This window comes from Delphinapterus leucas, chromosome X (assembly GCF_059928025.1).
Source record: "Delphinapterus leucas isolate spDelLeu-1000000601 "Yukka" chromosome X, BTC_Dleu_Yukka2, whole genome shotgun sequence".
In the NCBI taxonomy this organism is placed as follows: Eukaryota; Metazoa; Chordata; class Mammalia; order Artiodactyla; family Monodontidae; genus Delphinapterus; species Delphinapterus leucas.
In genome coordinates this window covers 126,184,486-126,197,268 of record NC_143150.1, presented here as the reverse complement: position 1 = coordinate 126,197,268, position 12,783 = coordinate 126,184,486, and the positions used below count along the sequence as shown (strand labels likewise).

General features: G+C 43.9%; 1 protein-coding gene across 3 annotated transcripts in view; it reads right to left on the bottom strand.

Moving 5' to 3' along the window:
- ARHGAP6 (Rho GTPase activating protein 6) overlaps positions 1-12,783 on the bottom strand; it is a 268,140-nt gene that overhangs the window by 26,666 nt on the left and 228,691 nt on the right. For all 3 annotated transcript variants that reach the window (XM_089904800.1, XM_022559851.2, XM_022559852.2), the window contains exons 7-9: positions 11,884-12,034; positions 10,667-10,815; positions 3,547-3,726 (exon numbers count right to left, since the gene is read on the bottom strand). In XM_089904800.1, coding sequence (XP_089760926.1) covers positions 3,547-3,726; positions 10,667-10,815; positions 11,884-12,034 — 480 coding nt within the window. The remainder of the gene's footprint in view (positions 1-3,546; positions 3,727-10,666; positions 10,816-11,883; positions 12,035-12,783) is intronic.

Below are 12,783 nucleotides of genomic sequence, written 5' to 3'. Positions count from 1 at the left end.
GATTGAATTTTTGTCCATCCACACAGACCCACTTTGCCAACCAGCCACCAGCTTTGGTATAACAAATTAGATCCTGAAATGCCAAATATGCCGAAAGAATCTACAAAGTGATGTGATTAATTAAAAAAAGAGCTGAAGCTAGGTCTAAGGCATAGAACCATGCAGATTTTAGAACTAGAAGGGATCTTGGTTATCATTCTAACCTAGTCCTTTGATAACTAAAGAAATGGAAATCTAAGAAGATGAGGTCACACAGCTAATGTATAGTAAAGATAGGACTATAGCAAAGTTTTCTGGTTCCAGAGCCAGTTTTCTTTTCTTTTTTTTTTTTTTTTTTTTTTTTTTTTTTGCGGTACGCGGGCCTCTCACCGTTGTGGCCTCTCCCGTTGCGGAGCACAGGCTCCGGACGCGCAGGCTCAGCGGCCATGGCTCACGGGCCCAGCCGCTCCGCGGCATGTGGGATCTTCCCGGACCGGGGCGCGAACCCACGTCCCCTACATCGGCAGGCAGACTCTCAACCACTGCGCCACCAGGGAAGCCCCCAGTTTTCTTTTTATTGACACAGGCTTGGGATCTTTGTCCTACCTCTCCTCCTACTTCCTTGTCCCTTTCCTCAACACATAATTCTCATAATCTGCCTAAGGAGATCAAGAATGCTTATGTTAATGGTTAACTTACTCTGAGAAAGGTATCCTTAATTCCTCCATGCCTAAACCTTTTCACAAGTATAAGGAGTAAGGATTAGTAATACAGAAATCATACGTCACAGAGCTACCACTGAGTCATTCATTAATTCGACCAATATTTCTTGTGTTTTTACCATGTACCAGGTATAGGGGTAATGCAGTAAAGAAAGTTAGGTGGGGCTTCCCTGGTGGCGCAGTGGTTGAGAATCTGCCTGCCAATGCAGGGGACACGGGTTCGAGCCCTGGTCTGGGAGGATCCCACATGCCGCGGAGCAACTGGGCCCGTGAGCCACAATTACTGAATCTGCGCGTCTGGAGCCCGTGCTCCGCAACAAGAGAGGCCGCAATAGTGAGAGGCCCGCACACCGCGATGAAGAGGGGCCCCCGCTCGCCACAACTAGAGAAAGCCCTCGCACAGAAACAAAGACCCAACACAGCCATAAAGAAAGAAAGAAAGAAAGAAAGAAAGAAAGAAAGAAAGTTAGGTGGAAATGAGCAAAAATTCACCCTGTCAGGGAGCTCGCATTCTAATGGGGAAACACAAACAAGAGAAATTAGTAAAACCCTTATTGGTAACGGTAACTGCTAAGAAGAAGAGGCAGGGAAAGGGAATAGGAAGTGAGGATGTGTGTGTATGGTGGTGGTGTGGTAGGGGGCTGGATTTTAGACAAGGTGACCAGGGAAGGCCCTCGCTGAGAAGTACAGATCACAACTGGGGAACACAAATAAGCTATTACCCAAGAGAATCTCGGTGTCGGTCTCTACAGGGAATGGCAAACAAAGATCAGACGTGGAAAACGTTGGAAAAGATGGAGTATTGATGTTCTTCTGCTGCTCTTAATAATCCAGGCAGCAGGAACTGGAAGGAGAGGAATGGCACAGCTCAAACGGCAGCAACTGGACTTTCAAGGAGGCCAGGAAGAGATGTGTTAGCGCCTGAGGTGGAAAGAAACGCCTGATGGTTTGGTTTCACGTAAAGAACTCTGCTTAGAATACAGAATTTAGAGAATGCAATTAAGATTGACAAGACGTATTATTTTGTCTTAAAAAAGCATCTAGAGAGCATGAGGTATGCCAAGACTACTCGGCAAGATGATACACGACTTAAAACTTCATGAAAATGTTGAAAAATTCAGACATCTGATTCATCCAAATATGTAATTAATCATGAGGATTGTGGCTGAAGGGTGAAATTTATATAGAGTTCATGAAAATTTCCACTTTTTTTTGAGAGCTTACTGCATGCAACACATGGGCAGTGCCTCAGATACTCAAAGAGGAGCAAGACACCATTCTACCTCAGTGAACTTTTCATTGTGGAAACCCATTTTCACTTCCTCCTGGGCGTCCAGCAGGAATACATTTCTCAGCTTCCCTTGCAGTTAAGTGTGGCTTGGGGCAGAGTTCTGGCCAATGGGATTGCAGTGGGCATGATGGATGTCCCTTTTGGTTCGGCCCATAAAGGCCTAGGGGACTGAGGAGTCTCAATATGCAAGGAGCTGGGGTCCCTAAATCGCCACCTGGAACGCTGTCCGCTAAACATCTGATTAAACTTTATGTGAATAAGATACTTACGTCTGTTGTGCTGAAGTACTAAGATCTGAGCCAACTTGTGTTGCTCAACTAATACAATTATTAATTAACATTTGCATAGAATTTTGCAGTTTGCAGAATGCTTCTGCATATCAAATGATTCTGGGAACCACCCCAGGAAATGGGTCAGATTTTAATTTTTTCCCATTTCACAAAAGCTGAAATTGATGCTTATGGAATATTGAATTACTTGGTCATGATCACAAAGGTGAGACAGAGAGGGCAAATATTCGAAACTACTGGCTCTCAAATGCACAAAAAATAACTGATATAAGACAAGGATGGAAATAAATCTAATGCAAGGCATTTGATAAATATAGACAAAATATTAAGGAAATTCAAAAGAGGGAACTACCATACTTGGTTGAAGAAGCCACGAAAGGCTCTAGTGGAATAGGTAAGATTTATGGTGAGCATTTGTAAATTCAAAAGAGAAACGGGAGAAGAATCATGAAGAAAGTTCCTGTAAATTTTGACATGCAATACGAGTGGTGAATAGACGTAGAAGAGAGTTGGCATTTGTTCTAATGATCCAAGGGAAGTTGGAGCAAGCAATGCAGTTTTTTGAAGGAAAACAGGAACTGGTGATTCAACACAAATCAAAAAAGTATTTACTGAGTGCCTGTCAGATGGAGGGCCTTCCAAAAGTGTACAGAGGATACAGAGAGGAGGTAACAAGGGCACAGCCTGTGTTTTAAACGCGCTTATGATCTACTAGGGGAAATAGTCAAAAATGACTTCAACACAATGTTGGATACGGTAAACATCAATAGGAACAGTAACAGGGTTCAAGGGACAGAGAAGTGACACGGCAAAGTGACGCAAGAAGGACAAAGGAAAGATAGGTAAAGCTTCATGCAGGACACAAGACGTCCAGATTGGCCTTGGAGGAGGCGCCATTGCTGAGGATGGTTATAAATACATGAATTCACGAGGGCCGCGTAGAGCTCCAAAAAGAAGAGTTTTATCAGTTTGGGGGGCAAGGACACTGCTATATAAAGAATTAAATGATTCCAAAACATGACCATTGTTTAGGGGACAACAGAATGAAATGTATAATTTGGATATGTTTGTTTCAACATGGAATCACAAACTTACAGTGACATCATAGGTATGTAAATTTCTATTAACAGCCTGGCTTCCTATGAATTCAGTTAATGACCAGCACTATGGACCTAAGTTGTGCTGTGCCTAAGTTTCATTATGCCACCACGAGGCAATCAACAGGCAGTTGACTGAGATGTCTTGCCAAAGAAGGGCCACTTACCATGAACAGGGCTTCATAATTTTCAATCATTTTCTGCACCACGGCAATGATGGCTGTGCTCTCTTCAGCCCGGGCTGAACTCTGGACCGAGAATTCCTTGTCTGACGACTTCTGCTTGTGCAGCAGGTTGGGTCCAAATATGGTGGCCAAGTTTAGAGATGTCATTTTGTTCCCAGGGACCTATAGAAGCAGAGGACACAGGGACCGTTGTGATTTTTGCTTTTCAAAATACCAGATGGTTCAATAATCAATATAACCTTTTTACTTTCTCTCTCTTTTTTTCTGCAAGGACTATATCATCTCTGTCAGAATCCATGGATAGCATCATTTTCCTTTTGCTTCATATCTTGAATTGAAGCTCAAAGCTCAGTGCTCATCTCAATAGCATACTGAGTAAAATTTTATAACTGTTACTTTTGTGAAACTGGTACTATATAAAATTTCTATCCTGTCTGCTCTTTAAAAATATTGAGGTCCGTCCATCCAACTGACCATCTTATCCATCCCCCTATCTATCCTTCATCCATCAATCCATCACCTATTAATCCATCCACTCGGCACCTACCACAGGCTAGGCATTTTTCATGGATTCTGATTATTCTAAAGTGTTTCCCAACAGTGACCACAAACCAGTCCTTATTCTAAAGGGTTCACGTTCTAGAGGATAAAGAAAATGATCAATTACAAGCATTGAGTACAAAGTATGAAACTATCAATTCTGGAGGCCCCAGGGACACTCCAAAGAGGTGGCAATATTTGCACAAAACCTTGAAGGAGAAAAGAGTTTGCTGGGATGAAAAGCAGAGGAACTGGCGCAGCGGGCACCTTCACAGTGGTGAGAACACGATATGCAAAGACAGAAACATGTAAACTACGCCAAGGCCTGCCAGGAAACTCAGCATGGCAGAAGGTCTTGCAGCAAAGGCTGGCGAGGGCCAGGTGAAAGTCACTGTTACATGTCCCCTGTGGGGCAAAACTACTCCTGGTTGAGAACCACTGGTCTAGGCCAATTTTTATCTCTTGTTGAAATGAGTTGAAAATCTACGAGTGCCCAGAAAGGCATGGGGACTGTGGCTGCTTGGTGAGGATCCTTTGCCTGGGACGACCTGCACAGCCTTCAAGAGGCAGCTGGATGCACAGCATAAAATTCCTGACTCACAGGTGAGACGAAGCCTCCTGAGTCCCGACCTTGCCCCGTGGAGCCCTGAGCTGGTGGCTACCCAGCCCTGCAAGCCCAGCATGGCACATGGGGTGTGTTCTTTTTAGAAGGCGAGGCTGTTTTCAGGTTTGCTGCCAAGTGAACCGATTTCATGTGGTAAACACTGGGAATTTTCAAGAAAGTGCCCTTAATGTACGACTGTTCAATTACGTTTTTCCTTTGTTTCATTTCACTGATACAAAACTTGACAAGTTTTCATGTTATTTTTCATTTCTCTTCCTGGAACTTCATGGCTGAGGATAAAATCAAATATGCACCATTTTCAAATTCATCCCTTTAGAACTCAGAGGCATTTGGAGAGCTTCCCCTTCCCCTCTTAAAGGAATATCAGGGCTTTCTCATTTTTTTACAAAAACATGATCAAATGAAAGATTCTGTTTTCTTTGAAAAGCGTGTTTAGTACAAGGACAGTCCAGAACACCGTTTCCGCTCTCCTTCTCCTGTTGCTATTCCGGGAATGCAATACAATCCCTCTGTAAAACTGCACAGAGACGCCAGCTGCAGACCACACTGCTGCGGTGTGTTAACACCTTTTTGCTTCATTTTGGTTTTATTTTATTGTTTTTTAATCTGGAAAGGAGACTTGCTCACAGACAGCTTCTACCCTTACCTCTCAGGTTGCAGCATATCTATCATGTCTCTATCTATCTATCTATCATCTCTCTATCTATCATCTATCTCTACGACCCCCCAAGAGCGCACAACATAATGTGTACTTGGGCTTGGTTCATTATTTAATTGTCAGCCAGTGTTATGTTTCCAAACGTTATCAGGAAAACATTTATCTCTACTAAATAAGCATCCTAGGTCATTTCTGATCCAAATATGAAGAGCTCACATTTATTGATACTAAAGGTTTAGCATGTAGGTGGGGGAGGGACAGATTGGGAATTTGAGACTAGCAGATGCAAACTATTATACAGGGAATGGATAAACAACAAGGTTCTACTGTAGAGCACAGGGAACCATATTTAATATCCTGGGATAAGCCATAATGGAAAAGAATATGAAAAAGAATATATACGTATATATACACATATATAACTGAAATTAACACAACATTGTAAATGAGCTATACTTCAATAAAATAAAATTTTTTTTTAAAGTTTAGCATGTAGAGTCACTGGGCTAGAGGCTTTCCACAGGCTGTTTCAATTCCCTCTCACTATATGCTCCCGAAGCCGCTGCTGCTGTCGTCCTTATTTTACAGACGAGGGAAGTGGTGCCCAGAGCCGGGCTCCAGGCAGCCCCCCGCCACTCACTCTTGCTGGCAGAGCCGGCATAGCGGGGATGTGGGAAAACTGGCTCCAAAGCCGGGCTGGGACCAGGGTGAGGGGAGGCACGGGTCCTGCTACAGTTCCGAAGCCAAACTCCCACTTGTTAGAGGCATGCACCTCAACAAAGGTCAGTAATCCCGGCCTTGTGTCAGCGGTTCATAACTTCTTTTTTGCCTCATAGACTCTTGGAAGAACTGGAGGCCAGCTATGGACTCTCTCTCCAAAAAAAGTGTACATTCACACCACATATTCCATGCTATGCTGGGGGGTTCTTAGACAACCTGAAAAACCACTGCTCAAGAGGTTTCAATGATGTCCCTGCAATAGTCTTTCTAGAGGAAATGAAATCTTTCTTATACTTGGGAATTTCTCTTTTCCCCTAAGGAGCAAAGCAAATAGCAAACTAAAAAAAAAAAAAAAAAAAAAAAAGGAATAAAACAAACGAAACACAAGATAGCAAAAACATTCAATAAAATACCACTATTTTCCCCTCCAAAGGCACTCATTGACTAGCCAATAATTTTTCTCAATGTCTTTCTTTTAGACATCTTTAAGTTAGTGATACTTTGAAGTTTAAGCACCTATTAGAAAAGAAATATTACATTCATTTTATAGAGGAGGAATCTCAGACCTTCCCCTACCCCAACTCTGTTTTCCTTCCTCTTCCTCTATTTTACAAAAACAAGGTCACATAGCAAGGTGCTGGCAGAGCCTGGGTGAGCCTCCAAGCTCCTTGACACTCTGATTCAGTTTTCTTCCTGTTGCAGCCCATAATAACTACCCAACAGATAGGTAAGACATCTAGCACAAACTAACAAATAGGTAAGAGAGAAACTTGAAAAATTCTTCGTTTCTTGATTATATTTTACAATTGAATCTTTGTCTCACTCCAGTCTGCCCACTCTGAATTCTTTACCTGCTCATGCCAAGCCAACTTAAAAAATCGTGAGCAAAAAAACCTCTCTCTCGTTCCTCTCCCTCCCCTTTTCACTTCTACCAGAAGGGGTTTTCAGCTAATTCCCATCCCTATGCCATGCTTATGTGGTCCACTTACTCAAGCCCTACACACCCTTTGATATGTAGTTTAAATTCAATCTCCTGCACAAAGCCATTCCTAACTTTTCTGCTCCACGTTCATCACTTCTCTGAAGTTCTGCAGTGACTCTGCGTTGCGTCCTCTAATTCTATATTTGCCTTGTGTTTTTACCCCCTCCACCTCCTAGATGCCACAGCATCCTGGGAACGGTAGTTAGAAAATTCCTGAACAATGCTCACTGGTTTAGAGGAACAGAGAGTAGGCGCTCAGAACTTACGTGATTCAAATACCAAGGCCATTCTTACACGGAAACGTTTATAATGTGAATTGCTGTTTTTCCATATTGCTATTCCTACAAAACCTTCCTAACTCACCCTCTTCCTGTCTCTAAGCAATCTAAAACACGGATTATATCACCTTAGTTGAATCCTTCCGAAGATTCATGGCTTAAAAGAATCAGCCACCTTCCCCTGACAAAGGCATTCAGTACTCTGGGAACATAGTCCAACTTCCCCTCAGACCTCATCAGTACTTTCCCACACCGCAGCCTTAACTCTAGTCCAAGACGGCTGTGTGAGTTACTTGCTTTCCTGTAACTTCTAACCATTTCACGGAAGCAGGGCTCTCCTCATATTTCCTCTGTTGCTTTAATTTTTGGTTACTAGCCCTTCATTTCGATTCAAGGTTTAGGTCAAGGATGTCTAGAAACCCTTGTCATCTCCTGCTTCCCGTACAACTTTGCTGTTACCAGAATATTTTTATATTCCTTGTAATAAACTAGTTTTCTCAATGACTGTGCAGTGCCAGTTGAAGAAATTTTATCTCCAAAGTTCAGATAAGGAAACCCAGGTTTAGGAAGATTAATACATTTGTCCAAGAACACATGATCAGTGAGATGTAAAGCTAACAAGTGTTCTCAACCAGGGGTGATTTTGAGCTTCCCCTCCTTCCCGGGGAAACCTGGCAATGTTTAGAGACACTTTCAGCTGTCACAACTGGGGCAGCATCATGGGCCGGGGCGGGGAGCTGCTACTGGCATCAAGTGAGTAGAGGCCAGGGATGCTGCTAAGCATCCCACAATGCACAGGGCACCCACGCAGCACAGAATTACCTGGTCCCAAGGGTCAATCATATGGAGGCCGGGAAACTGTGAGCTAGACCCCCAGCAGAGTTATTTTTTCCTATTTGCTATTCTATATTTCTGTTCTCCATAAGTCAGAGTGGTTTGGGTTTGAGGCACAGCTGGGACTTTGCTAGTCAAGGGACTGAACCGACTACTAGTCAATATGACACTTTTGTGTGAATTAGAAAAAGGACCCCTTCCTCAAGAGATTTTACTGCCATCCGCTGGGATATTGTCCTAATATCTCTGCAAATCTGCATTGACTATGGGGGACATGGCACCTCGCCCAGAGTCACGAATGCACAAATGCACAACTTGCACTAGCGTTAAGTGGAGGCTCCCTGGGGAACGCTGGGTAAGTTACGTAACCCCTCCAGCCCTCGGTTTCCCCCGCGGAAACACAGGGACGACGATCTCTCTCTCGCTCAATGGAGGATTAGCTATAATATATGTACAAAGGCCCAAGCACACGGCCGGCATGTGGTAGGAGAGACGTAAATGGCAGCTAGCTGGTACCTATCCGAGAATACTTTCTCCTCTTTGCCATAGGCAATGCAGTCTTGTTCAGCATTTGGACCGAAAGCATGTCTGCAAATGATTTCAAAAAGGCACGAGTGAGTTCAACTGGACATTTTGCTTTCCTCAATGCCTTCTTAATCACCTAAGACCCGACTTTCTTCTCACATAGTACTTAAGAAACGTCAGAGTGGCAACTGACATACCTAGGAACCCAGACAGGGCTCTGTCTTGACCCAATGATTAGGCAGACGATTCTACAGCTTCTCTTATATCTATATTCAATAAAGGCTGACACCCAGACGGGTAATATAACTACTTAACAATTATGAGAATTACAGTATATCCTTTGAAGAGCTGTGTCTGCTGAAAGAAGGGGGCAGTGCCATATTATGAAACCTGAAGCCAGCAGAAGTTTCACTAATAACTGCTATAGAGATAAAGGAATAACTCAGGAAAGTTCCATTCTCACATTGATAGGGAGGGTGAGGATAAGAAAGGGAGAACTGCCTTTCTGAAAAAAAATACATATGACCATGGCCTTTGGGAAAGAAATCTGACAAACACAGAAATGAATCCACAACACAGCTGTGTTCTGCTTAACAGGATTTAAAATAAAAGCTTCTGGGATAAGTAAGCTTGGAATGCCCTTGCCTCCTTCTTGTTGATTTACAATGCATGCCAACATATTAAAGGGTCTGAGATCTCCTGGGGAATCCAAGGTCAGGGAGAAGTATGACTGCATGGTTTCAAGAAGGGAAACAGGTCTCTTGTTAAGGTAAAGATTAAATAGGTTGCTTGCTAACAGGTCACTTAAAATTGTCCAAGGGAGAAACTGGAAAACACCTTGAAGCGCAGGAGTACGACCAAAGAGAACCAGAGCCCAAGACCGCAGGTGGGGGGCCAGGTCCAACAAGAACATCCCAAAAGGGTCCAGAGGACTGTGCAGAACCTGTCTTTAGCAGTTGGTACCATGTGGCATTGAGATACATGGCAACAGTCAATAGATCTGACTTTTCAGTTCTTTCTCCACCTGGTTTTGAAGCAGGATCCACCCTCCATTGCACTGAGCCAGTCCCTATTTTGGGGGGAGGGCTGAAGGAGAGAAAGCACCTCTAAGATGGAAGATCCTAGACTTCTAGCCATAAGGCACATGGATGCTCCAGAATAAAATGGAAGAATGAAGAGGTGACATCATGTTTGGGCTTCAAGGTAAAGAAGCAGATCAAATGAGTTACAAGGATAGCCATCTCCCCCCGCCTCCATTACTCCATTTTTCTCATGCTTGTAAGCACCTCTGTAGCTCACGTTCGTCTCCTTCACACAAATGGAAATTCAGGGTTTTGAGTAAAGCATCATCATGGAAAATGACAGCCTCATTTGGAAGCATCCTTGAAACATACAAGGAGGTTAATGGCCAATGCGCTCTTAGGAACGGTCCCTCCAGAGTGGGGGGGATAAAGCCTGCATTAGCTCTCTTCCTACATAGACACATAGGCCAGGAAAGGGAAGCTTCATTTTCTCCAGGTGAAACATCTGACCAAATTGGTAGCTCTCCCCATTTTTTTTTAAAAAAAAGTTGAAGTATAGTTGATGATTTACAATATTGCGTTAGTTTCAGGTGTATAGCATAGTGATTCAGTATTTTTACAGATTATATCCCAGTATAGGTTATTACAAGACAGTGGGTATAATTCCCTGTGCTACACGCTATATCCTTGTTGCTTATCTACTTTATGTATAGTAGTTTGTATCTGTTAACCCCACTACCCGAATTCATCCCTCCCCGCATCCGTCTCCCGTTTGGTAACCGCACGTTTGTTTTCTATGTCTGTGAGCCTGTTTCTGTTTTGCATAGTCATCCATTTGTATTATTTTTTAGCTCTCCCTTTTAAAACAGGAAAAAGGAAGAACCAGAGCATCTGTTGCGGTGGCGGTGGGGTGCGCACCTCTTGCCCGTCTTTGCTGACGTTGTCCTCGGCGTGCCTGGCCACGATGGAGAGGAACTGCAGCAGCCGGTGGAGTGTGTCGCAGTTGCAGGGAGGTAGAAGGTAGATGAGGAGCTGCAAGGTGCCCAGCTGTTCCTCAGGCTCCAACACTAAGCAAGGCAAAGAGAGGCGCTCCGAGTGAGTCAAAGGGGGACGTCATGCCCTTCACGCTCAACTGCCTTCAGAAAGGGATTAGCACGGCAGGTCATATTTCATTCCTTCACCCACTCTCCCATTGCTTTAGCAATTTAACAGTAAGGTTCTATGAGGGATAGAAAGATGAATTCGACCTGGGGAAATGTACCATCCAGAGAAATCCTTATAATCCAGGTTAGAAAGGTAACTTCATGTCCCTCACTTTCTTCTCCCTCCTTCCCCTGGTATAAATCATCACATACTTTATGGATCACAGTCTTTCATGGTAGTTAGCTATTTGCTAACAATGTCTGAGAATCTGTGAATGTTCTTAAATTTGAGTTTAGAACACATTTGAGGCCCTTGTCTGTTGAGCAATGTAGAAGAGGTAGACTTTTCGTTGGCAGTAACCAAGGCACGGCCCAACGTCAGTGTCTTCTCTCTCTTTTGTGAGCCTATCTTAACTGCAGCATGGATGAAGAAATTCATGGAGGCTGAAACAGTTCTGGTGGTTCCTCCTCCCTCTCCCCATCCTTTTCCCCTGTGTGGGATCTGTGTCTCTAGCCCTGAAGCAGCCACACTGAAAGTCCTGATACTGGGCTATGCCATCCTGCTTTCCCTGGAAAGTTTCCTGCCCCCCCCCACCCCCCGCTTTCTCACTCTAGGATGTTTCCTGCCCCCCACCGCTTTCTCACTCTAGGTTCCAGAAATGCAAACTCATTTTTAGGCCCAGACTCAATGTGAACGCTCTCTGTTCCTCCAAAGCATCAATTTATAGCAATTTCTACTATCCTAGAGTCGTTTGAAGGCATCCCAAATTTTTCTTGGCTACTTCCATTTGTTTTACTGCAACTTTCTACTTGCTAATTCTCCCCAGGGTAAATCTCAGAAAATTCCCCAAATAGCCCGCTCATTAGAGACTGATAAATAAGGGCAAAAAAAAAAAAAAAGCTATTAGAAAACACATGCATAAGGTTTTGATGAATGAGTGGGACATCCCAGTAACCCAGGAACACATTCCTGCAAATGGCTGCATTACGCACACAGAGTATTGATGAAAGCTGTGTACAGCTCCCTGGTGAGAAGGGGGTCCGGCATGTCCCTCAGGAACTCCTTCAACAAGGCAGCCACGTCATGAACGCTGTGCTCTTCCTCCAGGGACACGTCAACCCCACGGTCAAATTCCTCACGTAACTGGAAAGACAACGGTTCAAGTGGCAGTCTCAGAACACCATACCTCAATGTTCAGCGCCCAGCAAAAGAAGTGCTATGACGTGCAGCATCTGGTATTAAGTTTACCCAGACCCCAAGAAGCAGGAGCAAACAACATGTCACCTTGATCTACAAAGTCTATGCAAACCCAGCCATGAATATATATATATATATATATATATATATATATATATATGAAATGAATTATTAAATAAAAGTATCTGTGCATTTACTGTTAATGATGCAAGCAGAAGGGCTTGATAACGACATCCAGAAGGTTGGGAGGAAGAGCTAAGGGGTTAGGTCAATTCTAACTGTGGGAGGGAGGAATTAATCTATTATACACTGGTTTTGCATGTCAGCAAATTTACCATGTTGGAATTTTGACATTTTCCAGAAATACTCGACAAGAAAGCAAAGAGATATTTCTGCAAACAATGAAATTAAAAACCCTGATAGGGGCTTCCCTGGTGGCGCAGTGGTTGAGAGTCCGCCTGCCGATGCAGGGGACGCGGGTTCGTGCCCCGGTCCGGGAAGATCCCACATGCCGCGGAGCGACTGGGCCCGTGAGCCATGGCCGCTGAGCCTGTGCGTCTGGAGCCTGTGCTCCGCAACGGGAGAGGCCACAACAGTGAGAGGCCCACGTACCGCAAAAAAACCCAAAAAACAAAAACAAAAAAACCCCCAAAAAAACCCTGATAAACCATTTGTGACTAAGCCTTGAAAGATGA